The sequence below is a fragment of the Macaca nemestrina genome, chromosome 18, assembly GCF_043159975.1.
Source record: "Macaca nemestrina isolate mMacNem1 chromosome 18, mMacNem.hap1, whole genome shotgun sequence".
NCBI lineage: Eukaryota > Metazoa > Chordata > Mammalia > Primates > Cercopithecidae > Macaca > Macaca nemestrina.
Window position 1 is genome coordinate 27,132,488 of NC_092142.1, and position 21,638 is coordinate 27,154,125.

Consider the following 21,638-nt stretch of genomic DNA (forward strand, 5'->3'; position numbering starts at 1 on the left):
ACGTGCTGTGCCGAAGGCAGGGCCTGTGATGTGTAAATGCTCCGTGGACACACATGTGTGTACCACACAGCTATGTGCCAGATGGGCACAGATGCTTGCCCAGGCACAGAGTTGTGGACATGTGCCTTGCAGTGTCTCATTTCTTATTCATTCATCCATTTAGCAAGACAGGAAGCTTATGGAGACCCATTCTAGCTGGGGCAGACCGACAAGATAAATAAGCATATGGCAGGCAGGACAAAATGAGAGAAGTGGAGGGTGCCACAGGCCCCCTCGCCCCTTCGCCCCCTCCTCCTGGAGGGCTGCAGACTGGGTGTAGAAGGCCCAGGTTGACCCTGCCTGCATAGCTTTAGGCAAGTCCTTTCCTCTCGCTGGGTCTGTTCCCATCCGTGAGATGAGGATAGTCATGCCTTCTGGGGACCCTGCTGCACCTTGTTCCAGAGACAGGCACGGGTGCATCCAGCACGGAGGCACTGGGAGAGGGGGCTTCAACCCTGTTGCTGTTGCTCCCATCAGGCACAAAAATGGCACTGAAGTTTGTGAACAAGAGCAAAACCAAGCTGAAGAACTTCCTGCGGGAGGTGAGCATCACCAACAGCCTCTCCTCCAGCCCCTTCATCATCAAGGTCTTTGACGTGGTCTTTGAGACAGAGGACTGCTATGTCTTTGCCCAGGAGTACGCACCTGCTGGGGACCTATTTGACATCATCCCTCCCCAGGTACTCGGGATGGTGGCTTAGGGCAGGGAGAGGGTCCCAGAGAGGACTCTGGGAGAGGGTCACACTCTTCAGGGTCCCAGAGTATGAGAGTGGGAGTGGAGTCAGACCATTTAATCAGCAAGTATTTACTGGGCGCCTGCTGTATGTCAGTTACCATTCGGGGAGCTGGGGATGTGCAGTAAGGAAGACAAAAGTCCCTGTTCTAGTGGGAAACTGACACTCCACAGTGGGTCAGATAATAACAGATGGAGATGAGCCCCTGAAAGGGACAGTGACAATGATGGGATGAAGTCTTACTGCGCCCTCCCCTGGGGCTGCACAAGAGGAGAGGTGTCAGATCCACCTGAGAAGGGGCCCTCAGAGGAAGCGACCCTGGAGCCAGGAGGGTGGGGGAGGGTTCAGGCACTAACTTTAAATGTGCCCTGCCGCTTGCTGGCTGAGTGATGAGACCTTTGGAGTAGGTCCTCCTTCTTTGCTGAGCACCTACTACACGCCAGAATCTGGGGACAAAGATGCACGGACACAGCAAGGAACAAGACAGGAAGCTCAGGGAGCCCCGTTCTAGTTGGGGGAGACCGACGAGATAAGTATCTAGCAGGCAGGGCAAAATGACAGCAGGTGGAGGTGGCCGCGGACCCCCTCGTCAGTTTTCTCCTGGAGGGCCCCGATGTCCCCATAGGAGAAGCAGGCATAGCAGGCACTAAGAGGATTGGATGAGACAGCGAGGGAAAGGGCTCTCAGCAGCACCCGGGCCGCAGCAGGCTCACGTCTGCGCGGTCGCTCCAGTTACTGGGGACAGGGTGGGAGGCGAAAACTGCCTTGCTAGAGAGGGAGCTGGAGGGGAGGGCGGCGGGGCGGGCGCGGGAGAGCTGGAAACCGAGCACGGCTCCCCCCGGCCGCCCGCAGGTGGGGCTCCCGGAGGACACGGTGAAACGATGTGTGCAGCAGCTGGGCCTGGCCCTGGACTTCATGCACGGGCGGCAGCTGGTGCACCGCGACATCAAGCCCGAGAATGTGCTGCTGTTCGACCGCGAGTGCCGCCGCGTGAAGCTGGCCGACTTCGGCATGACGCGCCGCGTGGGCTGCCGCGTCAAGCGCGTGAGTGGCACCATCCCTTACACGGCGCCCGAGGTGTGCCAGGCAGGCCGCGCCGACGGGCTGGCGGTGGACACGGGCGTGGACGTGTGGGCCTTCGGCGTGCTCATCTTCTGTGTGCTCACCGGCAACTTCCCGTGGGAGGCGGCGTCGGGCGCCGATGCCTTCTTTGAGGAGTTCGTGCGCTGGCAGCGGGGCCGCCTGCCGGGTCTGCCTTCGCAGTGGCGCCGCTTCACCGAGCCCGCGCTGCGCATGTTCCAGCGCCTGCTGGCCCTGGAGCCCGAGCGCCGCGGCCCGGCCAAGGAGGTGTTCCGCTTCCTCAAGCATGAGCTCACGTCAGAGCTGCGCCGCCGGCCCTCGCACCGCGCGCGCAAGCCCCCAGGGGACCGCCCGCCCGCCGCCGGGCCACTGCGCCTCGAGGCGCCCGGGCCGCTCAAGCGGACGGTGCTGACCGAGAGCGGCAGCGGCTCCCGGCCCGCGCCCACCGCAGTCGGGTCGGTGCCCGTGCCCGTGCCGGTGCCGGTGCCCGTGCCAGTGCCGGTGCCCGAGCCCGGCCTGGCCCCCCCGGGGCCCCCCGGCCGGACAGACGGCCGCGCGGACAAGAGCAAAGGGCAGGTGGTGCTGGCCACGGCCATCGAGATCTGCGTCTGAGTCGCCTCCGCCGCCCTCGGACCGGGGAGCCGCCCGGGCCCGCCCCAGCCGGTGCCCGGTGCGGCGGTGGGGAATGGAGCCACCTCGCCGCGGGACAGGGGGCGCAGCGGTAGACTAGGCAGGACGCGGCCCGGCACCCGGTCCGTCCCCGGCGGGCTGGTGAGGGGGCTACCAAAGACCCCTAGCGCGGCCTGGTGAGCGGGGACTTGGCCCAGAGGAGCCAAGCCCCACAGACCCGAGAGTTCGGAGCCCCCCCCAACACACACACACACACACACACACACACACACACACACACACGCCAGGAGCAAGGGAGCTTTCGGTCCACACTCCCAGATGCCTCCCTGAGCCCTGGAACCCGGACTCGTTGCTCCTGGCCCTCCATACCCACTGGCAGATCATCCTGCGGTCCCACCCCAGATCCCCTCCTCCTGGCCATCCCACTCTGCCCCCTCCACACCCTGGGTACAGAAAGGGACTGAAGTGTTGGGCAGAGAGGGGACTTAAGGCTCCTGGGTACTGGCTGGGATCAGGGCAGTGAGCGGAGGGCAGCTGTGTCCTGCCCTCCCTTCTCCTAGAGGCTGGAGGGGAGAGGCCAAGCCCCTGGAAAATGTAGCAAATGTCTGGGTGTCGCATAAGTGCGTATATGTGCGGGACAGGCCCCGAGAAACCAGTGACTCCTGCGCACTCCCATTGCACGAATGAAATCACAGCCCGGGAGGGAGGGCAGCTTGGCACTGGCCGAGAAGTGGAGCTTTCTCCCCGCCCCTCCCCCCAACCACAAGGGGTTGTCCTGACAACTTCTGGGGATAGAAGGGCTCACAGGGCGGGAGTCTCAGCTGCCCCCGCATCCTTAGGGCAGGGGAGTGAGTGTGGAGCTGAGGGCAGGGCCCAGCTCCCCCTGCCGGCCGCACCGTCCTAGGCCCAGGGACCTCTGCCAGGTCCTCCCAGCCCTTGCCGCACCAGCCTAGACGTAGTAGCCTGGGCTTCCAGCAGGTGGCGAGCTGGTTCGTGCTGGAAATTTCTCCTAGGTTTCTTGGGGTCAAACATGCCAACCTCCAAGACCCCATCCTCACGTCTCCCACATTTCTGGCACTGGAGTGTTTAGGGCGTAGGACCTGCATGTGTGGGTGTGAGAACGGGGGCGGTGGAAGCGAGGGGGCGAGTGTGTGACTAGGTGTGTGTGCACACGCATAGGGTGCAGACACGTGGGTGTCCTCCTATGCATTCAGTGACTGTGCGTCCAGACACCTCAGCCGCGCCCCCACCACCCTGGTGCTCCCAGGCAGCTGTCCCAGGGCGCCCAGGCCTGCCTTGCACCACACCCCTCAGGGAATCCCGAAAGGAGGCCCCTGCAGGTTGGTTCAGGCCCCCAGGCAGCAAGACAGAGACAACAGACCCCTGCCTCCCCCAGTGCTCCCTCCTGACTCCCTGCCCATCTCTGGGGAGGCCTGGGACCCCCCGCAATAAGCTCCACATGGGTGAGGCTGTCCCTGTGCCTGGCCCTCTGCCCCAGGTCACCCCTGCCAGGGTCCCTCCTGGGGTTCTGGGCCATTTGAGGGGCTCTTTGATGGGCCAGGCTGGCCAGAGTGAACTCTGAGCACTTTCTGGCTGATGCCCCCACTCCCCACTCATTCCCACCTTGAAAAAGGGCTATAGGTCCCCTGCCCTGCCCGGGTCCAGTTTACAAACAGTGTGGGGTGGCCCCAGGGCCTGGCCCCGCTCTCCCCGCTGTGCCCACTCCTCTCCAGACCCCACCTCCCCAGTGGGTATGGGCCCTCTACATGCCAGGTAAGTAGCAAACCCCCACTCCCTCCAAGGGCCAGGTCTCAGAGAAGGCCCCCATCACTGCCCCCGGCCCACCTGGAGCCCATCGGGGCTGCCTCTCCCAGCCGCGACTTCTCCTTTTGCCTTAGGCCTCGCGACATCCTGATCTCTCCTGCAATAACAAGGAATCGAGATTCCACAGTAGACGTCCCTTGCCGTGCTCTCTCTCTCTCTCTCTCTCTCTCTCTCTCTGTTAAGATCCTGTTCGGGAGTTTCCCTCAGCCGTTGTAGTATCTAGTATGTTAGAGTTGGGAGGGGACCGTAGTTATGTAGCCCAGCCCCCTCATTCCCAGAGGCACCCAGAGGGCCAGCCACCAGCCTGACCTCAAAGCAGAACCGGAACACCAGGTTGGGGCCCTGGTGCTGCCACCTCCTCTGCTGGTTGGGCTGGGACCCTTTGCCCCTTAGGAGAGGTGTTGGTCACAGATGTTTACCTCAGTTTATGTCACTGTCGAAGAAACAAAAAATAATAGCAAAAAATAACACTGTAGACATGAAGACTTAGAAGAAAAAAAAAAAAAAAACTCACACACAAAAAAATCTCCCCTGTTGCGATTCTTCTGTGAAGGTACAGTGTGTATGTGTGTGTGCGTGTGTGTATGTGCGTGTCTCTGTCCCACGCCAGGCAGGCCAGGGCATCCTGGCCTCTGTCCCAGACCCCGTGTCCCCCACACTGGCCCCCGTCCTTCGGTGCTTCCCAGAGACCCCTCTGAGCTGGCCTGTGGGGTGCGGGGAGCCCCCTGGGTGGGAGGCGGGGCCACAGGTCGACCAGAGGGTCTCTACCAGGCCCACTGAACAGAGCCCCATGGCTGCCCAAATGTTCCCTGAGCCCACGCTGTGACTGGTGGGACAGTCCTGGTGGCTGGCATCAGCGTCCATGCTTGGCTCAGGGCCTGGGGCAGGGTCCTGGATGGAGTCCTAGCCCCAGAGCCCCAGCCCCTCATGTCTTGCCGCCCTTCCCCCATGTGTTTGTAAATACTCTGGCATCCTTTGGCCCTGAGAAGGTTTTTAAATGTGTTATTTACTTCTCTAAACATGACGATTGCTATAAAAATAAACAAAAGTTTAGAAAAATGACCACTGGGTGGCTGTCTTTTCTCAGGTTTGGGTGGAGAGGGCGGTGGGGGTGGAGAGGGCGGTGGGGGTGGAGAGGGCAGTGGGGGTAGAGAGGGCAGTGGGGGTGGAGAGGGCGGTGGGGGTGGGGGCACACAGGTACTCTAGAAAATGAAAACTTGGGCTGGGCACAGTGGCTCACATCTATAATCCCAGCACTTTGGGAGGCCGAGGTGGGCGGATCACCTGAGGTCAGGAGTTCAAGACCAGCCCGGCCAACATAGTGAAACCCCGTCTCTACTAAAAATGCGAAATTAGCTGGGCGCGGTAGCGCACGCCTGTAATCCCAGCTACTTGGGAGACTGAGGCAGGAGGTCTTGAACCCGGTAGGCGGAGGTTGCAGTGAGCCGAGATCGTGCCATTGTACTCCAGCCTGGGCAACAAGAGCAAAGCTCCATCTCAAAAAAAAGAAAAGAAAACTTGACTTTGACATAGGCTCTAGGACTCCTGTGACCTCTCAGAGCTTGAGGGTGAGGGGAACAGGACCCAGATTCTGGGACAAGGGGCAGGCAGTTGTCCCTTGCCTGGAGTTCAGCTTGTAGCCCTTCTGCCTAGCCAGAAAATAGAGGCAAAAGCCCAGAGGGATGGTGCAGGCCAGTTCACCACTCAGCGTCTTTTTACTGAGCACCTTTTGTTTACCGGGATTCCTCCTAGGGGCTGGGGACACAGCATTGAGCAGGACAGACAGGGCCCCTGCCCTTGGGCAGCTGGTGATCTAATGATGAAGGCAGACATTGCCCAAACAGCAGGCTGGGTTCAGTGAGAGCATGGAACTGGGAGAATCGAGTTTGGAGGAGCCCACAGATGCTCCCTGAAGGTGAGGCCAGAGCAAGGGACAGGAGGAAGCTAAAAGGGCTGGTTGCAGGTGTAGACTCCAGCAATAGGCGAGGTGGATGTTCTGAAGGAGGGGGAGCTTCAGTGGGCTGTAGGGAGTTTCACGATTCAACACGCATTCAAACAAATATTTGTTAATTACCTGCTTGTGACAACAGAGCAGCTTTGTTGGCTCTGCCTTCAAATACAGACACATCCCAAGGCAGCAACTGCCCATCGCCTGCATTACTGCCCCTGGATGTAGCCTTCCTGGCCAAGGGCAGGAGCCTCCTCTCCTGAGACTCTACAGGCTCTTCTTCTTCTTTTTTTTTTTTTCCCCCCCAAGAGTTGGGGTCTCGTTCTGTTGCCCAGGCTGGAGTACAGTGGCTCAATCTTGGCTTACTGCAACCTCCACCTCCCGGGTCTAATCATATCTCACTTGCAGCCTCAATCTCCTGGGCTCAAACGATCCTCCCACCTCAGCTTCCCCAGTAGCTAGGACTACAGGCATGTGCCATTGCTCTGGGCTATTTTAGTTTTATTGTTACTTTTTGTAGAGACGGGGTCTCACTATGTTGCCCAGGCTGGTCTCCAACTCCTGGGCTCAAGCGATCCTCCTGCTTTGGCCTCCCAAAGTGCTAGAACTACAGGTATGAGCCACTGTGCCCGGCCAGACAGATCCTTTTGATAAGATCTGTCACTGTGTTCAGAATCCTACAATGGCTTCCTGTTCCACCCCGAATCACAGCTGAAGTCCTTAGAGTGGTCTCCAAGGTCCCACGAGCTCCGAGAGGTCACAGGAGGCCTAGAGCCTATGTCGAGGTCAAGTTTCAACCCCGGCACATTCCAGCCTCATCCCTGTACTGCCTGCTGAGAATGTGCTCACCTGGAAGGCTTCACCTTTGCCTCATACTCCCCCAGGGCTCCCTCTCGCCCTTCCTTCAGGGTCAGAGCAAACTTCCTGAGCAGCCTAGGTGGAGAGAAGCCCTCCTTAGCCTGCTTCGCTGCACACTGAGCGCTCATCACCACCTGCAGGACCATGTATTTGTTTGTTACCCATCTCTCCCCGCTAGAATGGAAGTTCCATAAGAGCAGAGGCAGTGTTTGGCAAACTGCTACTTCCCTCCAGCCCCCACGCCTGGGACAGGGCCTGGTATGGTGATGGGAGCTCCATAACAACTTGTCAAATGAATGAATGCATGCCCGCTACTATTTTGGGGACCAAAGAAACAGTAATAAACAAGACACACAATCCCTGTCACATCCTCTGAGACTTACTTTTTTTTCCTTTTTAATTCTTTCTTTTTTTTTTTTTCCTTTGAGATGGAGTCTTGCTCTGTTGCCCAGGATGAAGTACAGTGGCTCAATCTTGGCTTACTGCAACCTCCACCTCCCGGGTTCAAGCAATTCTCCTGCCTCAGCCTCCTGAGTAGCTGGGATTACAGGCACACACCACAATGCCCGGCTAATTTTTTTGTATTTTTAGTAGAGATGAGGTTTCACCATGTTGGCCAGGCTGGTCTTGAACTCCTGACCTCAAGTGATCCACCCACCTCAGCCTCCCAAAGTGTAGCCTGGAGGATTACAGGCTTGAGCCACCACACCCAGTCTTTTTTTTTTTTTTTTTGAGATGGAGTCTCACTCTGTCACCCAGGCTGGAGTGCAGTGGCGCGATCTTGGCTCACTGCAACCTCCACCTCTGGGTTCAAGCCATTCTCCTGCCTCAGCCTCCCAAGTAGCTGGGATTACAGGCATCTCTACTAAGCCCCATCTCTACTAAAAACACAAAAATTAGCCAGGCATGGTGGCATGAGCCTGTAGTCCCAGATACTTAGGAGGCTGAGACAGAAGAATTGCTTGAACCCGAGGAGGCGGAGGTTGCGGTGAGGCAAGATCGTGCCACTGCACTTCAGCCTGGGCTACAAGAGCGAAACTCTGTCTCAAAAAAAGAAAGAAAGAAAGAAATACAGTGTGCAATAAATGTAACGTGCTTGAATCATCCCGAAACCATCCCTCCACCCCCATCCTCGCTTCACCCCACCCCACCCCACCCCCGGTCCGTGGAAAAAATGGTCTTCCACAAAACCAGTCCCTGGTGCCAAAAAGGTTGGGGGCTGCTGTTCTAAAGAGGAAAACAGACATTCTATAAGTTACATAATTATATATGAGATGATGGGGCAGGGGCAGAAATAAAAAGAGAGGGAGGCCAAAAAGAACAGAAAAAAGCCCTACGGGGCAGAAAGGACTCCTACCCAAGTATTTGATTTGGGATATGTTAAAGAAAGCTCTGTCATTTCAGAATGGCTGCCACTTCCCTGCCATGATAAAGGTGTCGTCCACTTTAATGGATTGTTAGGGATGGAGGAGAAATCTACAAACGCAAAAGAGCATCACTGGTTCCCCAGCTTGGTGGACAAACATCACCTCTTCAGATCCCCCACTGAGTCAGAGAGTGGCGGGACTCACCACCAGGGGGCCCCGGCTTTCGGCAGCCATGGCTTCTGTCTCCGCCATTCACTCATGTCACCGCTGAATTCACTTGGACAATATCAGGCATCCTCCAGGCTACAAAGCTTTTGTCCTCCCATGCCCATGGCTTGACTGGAAGGGCTTCTAATCTCACCCACACGCTGCAAGATAACTAGCCCTGTCCCTGTGGCCCCTTCTGTCCTTTAATTTAGCCTTGGTCACCTCCCCTGATATTGGTCACATTCCTTCTTGAGGGTGCTGGTATCCTGTCCATAGTCTGCCATCCAGACTAATCAGTCCATCAAAAAGGTTCCAATAACATTAAACTTCTGGCCGACTGCGGTGGCTCACGCCTGTCATCCCAGCACTTCGGGAGGCCAAGGCGGGCAGATCACTTGAGGTTAGGAGTTCTAGACCAGCCTGGCCAACATGGTGAAACCCCGTCTCTACTAAAAATACAAAATTAGCCCGGTGTGGTGGCTAACACCTGTAATCCCAGCTACTCGGGAGACTGGGGCAAGAGAATCCCTTGAACCCGGGAGGCAGAGATTGTGGTGAGCCGAGATCGTGCTATTGCACTCCAGCCTGGGCAACAAGAGTGAAACTGTCTCAAAAATAAAAAATAAATTTAAAAAAAAAAATTAAACTTCAAGGCCGGTTGCAGTGTTGCAGTGACTCACACCTATAATCCCAGCACTTCGAGAAGCTGAGGTGGGAAGATCACTTGAGGTCAGGAGTTCGAGACCAGCCTGGCCAACATGGTGAAGCCTCATCTCTACTAAAAATACAAAATTAGCTGGGCATAGTGGCAGGCACCTGTAATCCCAGCTACTGGGGAGACTGAGGCAGTAGAATCACTTGAACCCAGGAGGTGGAGGTTGCAGTGAGCCGAGATCACACCATTGCATTCCAGCCTGGGTGACAGAGCAAAGCTCCATCTCAAAAAATTAAAATAAAATGAAATAAAATAAAAAACATTAAACTTCAGAAGGAAAGGGAGTTGGAGCCTTGATTCCTCTTTTCCCAAGACACTCCTTGAGGTCTATGCAAATGTTCCCAACTCCTCAGCAGTCACAGCTAAGCGGGCCAAGGCGAAGTGATTTGCAAAGTGATTGCAAAGACCCCATGACACCCCTCACACACAGCCATAGATGACTACTCAACTTACAGTCACATCACCATGGGAGAGTCACCAAACGGCATCTCTCTCTCTCAGAAATGTCAACATCTATACACCCATCTAGTGTCTGGTTTAGGGTGGAAATGTGGGTGTAAGAAAAGTAATTTAGAGGTACTTACTGGCAACTGAGGGGAGGAGACTGTTCCTCACCCAGCTTTGGGTTAGTGGAGCTTTGGTGTAATGGACAAAAACAGAGGTTTTGATTTGGAGGCGAAGAAAGGGGACAATGGGTCCAGAGGCCAAGAGCAGACAAGGACAGCCAGGAAGTGGGCCGAGCATGGTGGACTCAGGAGACGGGGAGCCCCATTTTGGGATGCCTCAGAGACATCGTGGAGGGGGCTTGGTTTTCCTTTTTGAAAATATTTATTATTATTATTAATTTATTTTTTATTTTTATTGCTTTTTTTTTTTTTTTTTTTTTTTTTTTTTTTTTTTTTTTTTTTTTTTGAGACAGAGTCTCACTCTGTCGCCCAGGCTGGAGTGCAGTGGTGCAATCTTGGCTCACTGCAACCTCTGACTCCCAGGTTCAAGCGATTCTTCTGCCTCCGCCTCCCAAGTAGCTGAGACTACAGGCGCACGCCACTACACCCAGCTAATTTTTGTATTTTTAGTAAAGACGGGGTTTCACCATATTGGTCAGGCCGGTCTTGAACTCCTGACCTCATGATCCACCTGCCTTGGCCTCCCAAAGTGGGATTACAGGCATGAGCCACTGCACCCGGCCCTGTTTTTTGTTTTTTTGTTTTTTGTTTTTTGTTTTTTTGTTTTTTGTCTTGTTGCCCAGGCTGGAGCGCAATGGCACAATCTCGGCTCACCGCAACCTCCACCTCCCAGGTTCAAGCGATTCTCCTGCCTCAGCCTCCCAAGTAGCTGGAATTACAGGCATGTGCCACCACGCCCGGCTAATTTTGTACTTTTGTAGTAGAGATGGGGTTTCTCCATGTTTGTCAGGCTGGTCTCAAACTCCTTACCCCAGGTGATCTGCCCGCCTTGGCCTCCCAAAGTGCTTGGATTACAGGGGTGAGCCACCGTGGCCAGCCTACAAGCTGTTCTATCAGCAAGGTCTTTACGACCTGTATCTTGTGCCGACCTCCTGCCTCATCCTGTGACTTAGAATGCCTTAACCTCCTGGGAATGCAGCCAAGCAGGTCTCAGTCTTATTTTACCTAGCCCCTACTCAAGATGGAGTCACTGTGGTTCAAATGCCTCTGACACTCCTGCCTCAGCCTTTCAGACAGCTGGGACTATAGGCACACACCACCAGGCCTGGCTAATATCTTAATTTTTAGGGACAGGGTCTTGCTATGTTGCCCAGACTAGTCTCAAACTCCTGGCCTCAAGTGATCCTCCCACTACAGCCTCGCAGAGTGCTGGGATTACAGGCATGAGCTACCACACTAGGCCTTGATTTTTCTTAGTATGTGGGCTCAAGTCATTCAATGTTGATGTTAAAGGAAAATGGGGCCAGGCACCGTGGCTCACACCTGTAATCCTAGCACTTTCGGAGGCCCAGGGGGGCAGATCACCTGAGGTCAGGAATTCAAGACCAGCCTGGTCAACATGGCAAAACCCCATCTTTGCTAAAAATACTAAAATTAGCCGAGCACGTTGGCTCATGCCTGTAATCCCAGCACTTTGGGAGGCGGAGCTGGGTGGATCACTTAAGGTCATGGGTTTGAGACCAGCCTGGCTAACATGGTGAAACCCCGTCTCTACTAAAACTACAAAAATTATCCGGGCACAGTGGTGGGTGCCTGTAATCCCAGCTACTCAGGAGGCTGAGACACGAAAATTGCTTGAACCCGGAAGGCGGAGGTTGTAGTGAGCCAAGATCGCGCCACTGCACTCTAGCCTGGGTGACAATATAATAATAATAATTATTATTTTTTGACAGAGACAAATAATAATATTTTTTTAAAAAAGGAAAATGGGAGGTGATTGTAGCAGGTAGAGGATTTGGAGTGATAGTTAATTACAATTGTAATAAGGACCACAAGGTGCTAAGAGTAATGAGATGTAGCGGACGTCTGCTATTTTTGCCTGTTCAGCATCCACTGGTTCTGCTTTGTGTGATAGCACCCCAAGCTTCCTTTGAACCAGGCCTTCCTTCAGCGGAGGCCGACCCCACCCCTTCGCTCTGTGGGGTGGCCACATGACCCAGGTCTAGCCAATCAGCACATTCCATCCCTAAGCCGCGGCTGTGTGCCCCTAGTCCAAGATAGGCTGCTCCTGGACTTCTGCACCTATTAGGGGAAAGTGTGTTCTCTTTTCATTGGAGTTGCTAAGCATGTGGGATGTAAGCCTGGACTTGCTGGTGGCTGCCTTTGCCACCGCTTAGGGAGATTCTGGCCAGGCATGAAGCCCGCACAGAGTAAATGAAGCTGGGCCAGGAGATGAGGAGAAATGGATTCTGATTGCATTATATCAGTACTAGGATCTGTGTCTGAAATCCAAATAGCTTTTTTTCTTTTCTTTTCTTTTCTTTTTTTTTTTTTTTTTTCTTTTCTTTTTCGAGACGGAGTCTCACTCTGTCACCCAGGCTGGAGTACAGTGGCACGATCTCAGCTCACCGCAACCTCTGCCTCCAGGTTCAAGTGATTCTACTGCCTCAGCCTCCCAAGTAGCTGGGATTACAGGCGCGCACCAACACACCCGACTACTTTTTGTATTTTTAGTAAAGACGGGATTTCACTATGTTGGCCAGGCTCGTCTTGCACTCCTGACCTCAAGTGATCTGCCCCACTTTGGCCTCCCAAAGTGCTGGGATTACAGGCGTGAACCACTGCGCCCAGCCTCAAGTGGCTTTTTCAATTACATGAGCCAACATATTCTCACAAATCCATTCGAGTTTGATGTCTGTTACTTGCAAATAAAGGAGTTCTGATTGGTTTCCAGTGAAACCTCATCTGTAAGATCCCTGAGTCGCCAGTATCCACGGGGCTTGCCCTATAACAGCTCCTGTGCAATCCAATAGCCTTGCCACTGAGCCCTTCTGTGACTAGATGCACACCTCCGAGGCTAAGATTACTGGTGTATTCACTGGGACCAGTTTGGTCTCAGTGACTGAAAACCCAACCCAAACTGGTTCATTTGGAAAGGAAAAGTCGGCCAGGCATGGTGGCTCATGCCTGTAGTTCCAGCACTTTGGGAGGCTGAGGTGGACAGATCACTTGAACCCAGGAGTTCGAGACCAGCCTGGGCGTCATAGCAAAACCCTGTCTCTACCAAAAAAAAAAAAAAAAAATTCTTTTTTTTTTTTCCGAGACAGAGTCTCGCACTGTCGCCCAGGTTGGAGTGCAGTGGCGCAATCTAGGCTCACTGCAACTCTGCCTCCCAGGTTGAAGCGATTCTCCTGCCTCAGCTTCCCGAGTAGCTGGGACTACAGGCGCGCACCACCAGGGGCAGTTAATTTTTGTATTTTTAGTAGAGACGGGGTTTCACAATGTTGGCATGGATGGTCTCGATCTCTTGACCTCGTGATCCTCCCGCCTTGGCTTCTCAAAGTGCTGGGATTACAGGTGTAAGCCACCAGCGTCCAGCCTCTACAAAAATTTTTTTAAATTAGCAGGCGTGATGGTGCGCACCTGTAGTCCCCAATGGAGCCTAGGCCTTCCAGATGGACAAGGCTGTTCTCTGATTGGCTGAGGTCTTTGTCACCTGCTCCACCCCTGAGCTGGAGCCCCACCCAAAGTAATTGACTGAAAGGGGGTGTTCTTCAGTGGGAAATTAGGTAAGGTGTACATTATTTGGCCCTAACTCTTCACCCTTCCCCTACCCATGCCCTTGGCCATGTAATTTTGCAGTGCCCTTCTCTCACGGGCAGGATGACCTGATGCCTCTTTTTTCTTTTTTGAGATGGAGTCTCGCTCTGTCGCCCAGTCTGGAGTGCAATGGCGCCATCTCAGCTCACTGCAACCTCCACCTCCTGGGTTCAAGAGATTCTCCTGCCTCAGCCTCCCAAGTAGCTGGGATTACAGGAGCCCGCTACCACGCCCAGCTAATTTTTGTATTTTTAGTAGAGAAAGGGTTTCACTGTGTTGGCCAGGCTGGTCTTGAACTCCTGACCTCAGGTGATCCGCCTGCCTCAGCCTCCCAAAGTGCTGGGATTACAGGTGTGAGCCACCATGCCTGGCCCTGCCTCTTGAGCCAGGGAGTTCAAGACCAGCCTGGGCAACATAATGAGATTTCAGCTCTATTTAAAAAATAATAATAATAATAATTAAAAAAAAAAACAGAATGGCCCTACCGTTTACTGGCAGGGAAGAGTGGGGGGGGCCTCCTGTCATCTCCAAATGATAGGACTGTCCCCACCAGCCATAGCTGATCATTTTAGGAGTGGCTCCAAGGAGTCCCAGACTGGGCCCATTACAAGGAGGGTTACAATTGAGATGAGAAGCCAATCAGTATCTGTTATAATGAAAAATATGAAAACTTAGGAGTCGTGGGGCAGGTGTGTTTAGTTGAAAACCTAGAAAAGCGGAGAGAGTCCATGTGTTTGTTACTTACGGTAATGCCGGCTGCTGGAACAGATAAGCCCCCAAATCTCTGTGGCTTAACATTACAGAATTTTATTACCTGCTCAGATAACAGTCTAAGGCAGGTCTGCCACATGGCCATTCAGGGACCGCTACCTTGTGGTTCTGCTCTCTCTCGGGGCCTCTACTGGTAGATGGCAAACAATGCAGAGAGGAAAAGACAGATCCATGATCTTAACCATCTCAGCCCCAGAAGGGGGCCGCGTCGTTTCCACCCACCTTCCATCAGCAAAAACCAGTCACATGACCACACCTAACAGCAATGAAGGCTGGGAAATACGTGCCCAGGAAGGGAAGGAATCAGTTTCTTTGCAGAGGAGAGAAGGAAAAGAAGAGAGGGAAAGGAGGAAAATAGAAGGAGGGAGAGAAAGAGAGAAGAACTAATGAGCACAGAGAAGAAAGACAGCCTAGGCACAGTGGCTCACATCAGTAATTCTAGGGCCTTGGGAGGCAAGACAGGAGAATCACTTGAGGCGAAGAGTTCAAGACCAGCCTAGGCAACATAGTGGGACCCTATCTCTGCAAAAATAATAATAACATTATTATTAAATAAAAGAAAGGGAAGGCCGGGCGCGGTGGCTCAAGCCTGTAATCCCAGCACTTTGGGAGGCCGAGACAGGCGGATCACGAGGTCACAAGATCAAGACCATCCTGGCTAACACAGTGAAACCCCGTCTCTACTAAAAAAAATACAAAAAACTAGCCGGGCGAGGTGGCGGGCACCTGTAGTCCCAGCTACTCCGGAGGCTGAGGCAGGAGAATGGCGTGAACCCAGGAGGTGGAGCTTGCAGTGAGCTGAGATCCGGCCATTGCACTCCAGCCTGGGCGACAGAGCGAGACTCCGTCTCAAAAAAAAAAAAAAAAAAAAAGAAAGGGAAGAGCCAGCCATGACGATAACTAGCTGAGGCCAGGTACAGTGGCTCGTGCCTATAATCCCAGCACTTTGGGAGGCGGAGGTGGGCAGATTGCTCGAGGTCAGAAGTTCTAGACCAGACTGGCCAACATAGCGAAACCCCATCTCTACTAAAAATACAAAAATTAGCCGGGCATGGTGGCAGGTGCCTGTAGTCCCAGCTACTCAGGAGGCTGAGGTAGGAGAATCACTTGAACCTGGGAGGCGGAGGATGCAGTGAGCCGAGATCACACCACTGCACTTCAGCCTGGGCGACAGAGCGAGACCCTGTCTCAAAAAAAAAAAAAAATCACCTGGCTTGTTAAAACAGATTCCTGGACCCCACCCCAGAATTTGATTCAGGTTGGGAGTGAGGCCTGTGAAGTTGCATTTCTAGCAAATTCCCAGGTGATACTCATGCTGCTGCTCTCCAACCACACTGTGAAGTTCCAGACTAGGAGACTCCAAAGAGACACTGGAGCCAACCACAATGTGCAAACCTGATTGGGTCCTGATTTAGAAATTAAACATCTTTAAAATGCATTCAGGGAATAATTGGGTTCATTTGAACGTGGACTCAATATTAGAAAATTTATATTAATTTTCTTGGGTAGGGTGCTGACATGCGGCTGGCTATAAGGGAAGACGCTTATTTTTAGGAGATTCACACTGCAGTCATTAGGGGTCAAGTGGCACGATATCTACAGCTAACTTTTATTTTATTTATTTATTATTATTACTATTATTATTATTGTTTTAGAGACAGGGTCTTGCTCTGTCACCCAGACTGGAGTGCAGTGGCGTGATCGTAGCTCACTGCAGCCTCAAACTCCTGAGATCAAGTGATCTTCCTGCCTCAGCCTCTCCAATAGCTGGGACTATAGGCCCACACCACCATGCCTGGCTTACAACTAACTTTTAAATGTTGGCCAGGCGCAGTGGCGCACGCCTGAAATCCAAGCACTTTGGGAGGCCAAGGCGGGTGGATTACTGGAGGTCAGCAGTTCAGACCAGCCTCGCCAACATGACGAAACCCCGTCACTACAAAAAACACAAAAAAATTAGCTGAGCATGGTGGCAGGCACCTACAATTCCAGCTACTTGAGAGGCTGAGGCAGGAGGATCACTTGGACCCAGGAGGTAGAGGTTGCAGTGGGCCGAGATCGTGCCACTGCACTCCAGCCAGAGCATTAGAGCGAGACTCCATCTCAAATAAATAAATAAATAAATAAATAAATAAATAAATAAATAAATGTTTCAGCAAAATACATACATACACACAAAGAAAATATGACAAAATGGTAATTACTGAATTTCAGGACAGGTGTATGAGTGACCATTATACCTTTTTCAACTCTTATATGTTTGGATGTTTTAAATACTTAAAGCTATTTATAAATATGCAGTAGCTCATGCTTGTAATCGTAGTATTTTGAGGGGCTGAGGTGGGAGCATAGCTTGAGCCCAGGAGTTCGAGGCTGCAGTGAGCTATGATCGCACCACTGCACTCCAGGCTGGGTAGCAGAGCAAGACCCTGTCTCAAAAAAATGTAAAATAAAATGAAATAAATCTGGGGAGGGTGTGGGGGAGGGACTAGTGCATCACAACCTAATTGAACAAGCAGGAGGCTGCCATGGGATGAGCCAGGCCCAACTGTGTCAGTCCCTCTGGGTCATTCTAAGGAGTTTGGATTCTATCCTGAATGCATGAGGAAACCCTTGAAGGCCTTAAGCAGAGAGTTATATGGTCTGATTTTTTTTTTGAATCTATAGCTTTGTTGTTGAGATGGGGTCTTGCTAGGTTGCCCAGGCTAATCTCGAACTCCTGGGCTCAAGCGACTCTCCTGCCCCCAGCCACCTGAGTAGCTGAGATTACAGATAAGCACCACCGTGCCCAGCTAATTTTTGTATTTTTAGTAGAGACAGGGTTTCACCGTGTTGGCCAGACTGGTCTCAAACTCCCCACCTCAAGTGATCCGCTCCCCTCGGCTTCCCAAAGTGCTGGGATTACAGGTGTTAGCCCCTGTGCCCAGTCAATTGTACATTTTTAAATAACTCAAAGAGTGTAATTGAATTGTTTGTAACACAAAGGATAAATGCTTGACGTAATGGATCCCCATTTACCCTGATGTGATTATTACACATTGCATGCCTGTATTAAAACATCTCATGCACCCCATACATATATATGCCTACCATTACCCACAAAAATTAAAAAATGAAAACATTACCCTTTTGATGCTTGGCCACATGGAGGATGTAGCAAATGGTTCATGGCCAAGCACAAGAGAGCCACTAATGTCTGCACCATGAAAGGATAATTGTCCAATTATAACCCAGAGGCAGCCTCTGGTGTCAATAGCTGATTGTTCTGAACAAGCCCAGGTTCTTTGCTTCCCCAAAGCTGTGTGAAATTTAAAAATTCATAATCATTGACAAATGATAATCGTAATACAGATGCCAAGGCACCATCCAGACCAAAGAAACCCGATTCCCTTGGCACCAGGATCAAATCCAAGATCCCCAGGGATTTATTTATTTATGTATGTATTTATTTATTTATTTTGAGACGGATTCTGCTCAGTCTCCCAGGCTGGAGTGCAGTGGCGCAATCTCAGCTCACTGCAACCTCCACTTCCTGGATTCAAGCAATTCTTGTGCCTCAGCCCCCTGAGTAGCTGGGATTACAGGTACCCGCCGCCGCGTCTGGCTAATTCTGTATTTTTAGTAGAGAGGGGTTTTACCATGTTGGCTAGGCTAGTCTCGAACTCCTGGTCTCAGCTGATTTGCCCACCTCAGCCTCCCAAAGTGCTGGGATTGCAGGCACGAGCCACCACACCTGGCCCCAGGGGATTCTTGATTGCAGCCAGGCAGAGCCTGCAGTCCTGGGGTGGCGAGGTCCAGTAGGCCTATGACGGACTGGCTCCAGGGTCCCTGAGCACAAGGTTGCAAGACCATGTTGTCACACTCTGGACCTCTTATGAGTACAGACAGATCCTGGCTCTGGAGGACCCGGGTCAAAGAAACCTGTCCTCTTGAGGCTTGGGGATCTCTTAATCCTTTTCTTTTGACAAATTGACTTCTCTGATGATGTCAATGATCCATATGCATAGGAAAGAATTAAAATAAAAGTGGCCTGGTTTGCCAGGCGCAGTGACTCACACCTGTAATCCTAGCACTTTGGAAAGCTGAGGCAGGTGGATCACCTGAGGTCGGGAGTTTGAAACCAGCCTGACCAACATGGAGAAACCTCATCTCTACTAAATATACAAAATTAGCCAGGCGTGGTGGCACATTCCTGTAATTCCAGCTACTTGGGAGGCTGAGGCAGGAGAATCACTTGACCCTGGGAGGCGGAGGCTGCAGTGAACCGAGATCACGCCATTGCACTCCAGCCTGGGTGACGAGAGTGAAACTCCATCTCAAAAAAAAAAAAAAAAAAAGTGACCGGGTACAGTGGGTCATGCCTGTAATCCCAACACTTTGGGAGGCCGACGCAGGAGGACTGCTTGAGGTCAGGAAGTTCAAGACCAGCCTGGGCAGCACAGCAAGACCCTGTCTCTAATAAAATAAAAAATTAGGCTGGCATGGTGGCTCATGCCTGTAGTCCCAGCTACTTGGGAGGCAGAGGCAGGAGGATCGCTTGAGTCTGGGAGGCAGAGATTTCAGTGAACAGACATCACATCACTGCACTCCAGCCTGGGCCACAGAGCAACTCTATCTCAAAAAAAAAAAAAAAAAAAATTAAAAAAAAACCAAACAGGAGGCGTGGAGGCACACACCTGTAGTCCCAGCTACTCAGGAGGCTGGGGTGAGAGAATCACATGAGCCATGGAGTTTGAGGCTGCAGTGAGCCGTTATCAGGCCACTGCATTCCAAACTGAGTGACAGAGTGAGACCCTGTCTCCAAAAAAAAAGTATTTTTTAAAAAGTACAGGAAGGAAAATAAATAGGCCGGGTGTGGTGGCTCATGCCTGTAATCCCAGCACTTTGGGAGGCCAAAGCGGGTGGATCACCTGAGGTCAGGAGTTTGAGACCAGCCTGGCAACATGGTGAAACCCAGTCTCTACTAAAAATACAAAAATTAGCTGGGCATGCTGGCACACGCCTGTAATTCCAGCTACTCGGGAGGCTGAGGCAGGAGAATCACTTGAACCCAGGATGCAGAGGTTGCAGTGAGCTGAGATCCTGCCACTGCACTTTAGCCTGGGTGACAGAGTGAGACTCTGTCTCAAAAAAGAAAACAAAAAAAACAAGAAAGTAAGTAAAAGTCGCCTAGAATCCCATTACCCTGAAATAGCCCCTGTTTCATTCAGTGAGCACCCTTCAAGCATTTCCTTATGAAAACAAACACCCACGAACACACACGGAGATGTATGTAAGCAGGTTATATGCATGAGCATCGTTCATCATGGGCAGCCTTCTTCCTTCTCTTGACTTACGTCCCACCCTCCCTCTCCCCCATGGCATCCCTCCCCAGTGTCAACTGAAAAATAATACGGTCTTCCTCCATTTGAGAGGAGATTTTGCTTCTTATAAAAAGTTGCAGCTTGCAGGCTGGGAAGCATAGCCTCCAGTAGAGACCAAAAGCAGGCACTTCAAGGGAGGGAAGAGTGGAAGAGAAATGTATGCCAAACAGATTGGCTATGTATACATATTGTTTTGGTCTGTTCTTGCATTGCTATAAAGAAATATCTGAGACTGAGTAATTTATTTTTTTTTTAAAAAAAAAAAAGAGGTCTGGCCGAGTGCGGTGGCTCATGCTTGTAATCCCAGCACTTTGGGAGGCCAAGGTGGGCAGATTGCCTGAGTTCAGGAGTTCAAGACCAGCCTAGCCAACATGGTAACACCCAGGCTCTACTAAAAAAATCCAAAAAAAAAAAAAAAAAATTAACCAACCATGGTGGTGGGTGTCTGTAATCCCAGTTACTCTAGAGGCTGAAGCAGAAGAATCACTTGAACCTGGGAAGCAGAGGTTGCAGTGAGCAGAGATCACACCACTGTACTCCAGTCTGGGCGACAGAATGAGACTCCATCTCAAAAAAATTAAAAAGAGGTTTAATTGGCTCACAGTGCAGCAGGCTGTACAAGCATGGTGCAGGCATCTGCTCAGCTGCTGGGGAGGCTTCAGAGAGCTTTTACTCATGGTGGGAGGCAGAGTGGGAGCAGACACATCACATGGTGAAAGCAGGAGCAAGGGGGCGGAGAAGGTACCACACACCTTCCAACAACCAGATCTCTTGTGAACTCACCCACTACCCTGAGGACAGCACTAAGCCATCATGAGAGATTCACCCCAATGTCCCAAACACCTCCCACCAGGCCCCACCTCCAACACTGGGGATTACATTTCCATAGGAGATTAGGGCAGACCAAATATCCAAACTATATCAGATATTTAAGAGGTTACAGGAGGAGCTATGAATATTCATGAAGGAGAGGGCGCACACGTACTCAGTAAACAAACATGCATCCCACGTTCACTTTGAGCTGGAGACTTAACATGTAAGTGCATTACAGTGAGGCCCTGGATGTCAGAAGGTAGGTAAAGCAGAGGGCCCGAAAGCATTCAGTGCGCAGCCTCTGTAAACCTGCCAGGACCAGTCTATGTCAGTGGCCTCTTGTCAGGAGAAAGTTACTGAAATCAGGCTGGGTGAGGTGGCTCACACCTGTAATCCCAGCAATTTGGAAGGCCGAGGTGGGTGGGTCACTTGAGGTCAAGAGTTCGAGACCAGCCTGGCCAATATGGTGAAACCCTATTGCTACTAAAACTACAAAAGCTAACTGGGCATGGTGGCTGGTGCCTGTAATCCCAGCTATTTGAGAGGCTGAGGCAGGAGACTCTCTTGAACCCGGGAGATGGAGGTTGCAGTGAGCCAAGATCATGCCACTGCACTCCAGCCTGGGCGACAGAGTGAGACTGTCTCAAAAAAAGAAAAAAAAAGTTGCTGAAATCAGTCTCTTGTCCAGGCAATGCTGTGGCTATGGTTTATGGAATGGGGAAATGTGTCTATTAGTCACCGTCTGGTGGTCCAGTTGCAACAAGGCCACTGCTTGTTTAGCTACTAGACAAAAAGAAAACCCTTGGGGCAGTTAGAGCATAGTTTATTCCTTTTTTTTTTTTTTTTTTTTGAGACAGAGTTTTGCTCTGTCGCCCAGGCTGGAGTGCAGTGGCACGATCTCGACTCACTGCAACCTCCGCCTCTCGGGTTCAAGCGATTCTCCTGCCTCGGCCTCCTGAGTAGCTGGGACTACAGGCGCCCGCCACCACATCTGGCTAATTTTTGTATTTTTAGTAGAGATGGGGTTTCACCATGTTGGCCAGGCTGGTCTCAAACTCCTGAC

The 21,638-nt window shown here is 52.1% G+C and overlaps 1 protein-coding gene across 3 annotated transcripts in view; it reads left to right on the top strand.

Moving 5' to 3' along the window:
- LOC105482858 (SH3 domain binding kinase 1) overlaps positions 1 to 5,369 on the top strand; it is a 67,076-nt gene extending 61,707 nt beyond the window's left edge. For all 3 annotated transcript variants that reach the window (XM_011743231.3, XM_011743230.3, XM_011743229.3), the window contains exons 3-4: positions 517 to 719; positions 1,626 to 5,369. In XM_011743231.3, the coding sequence (XP_011741533.2) occupies positions 517 to 719; positions 1,626 to 2,465 (1,043 nt within the window). In that variant the 3' untranslated portion in view covers positions 2,466 to 5,369. The remainder of the gene's footprint in view (positions 1 to 516; positions 720 to 1,625) is intronic.
- The last annotated feature ends 16,269 nt before the right edge of the window (positions 5,370 to 21,638 follow it).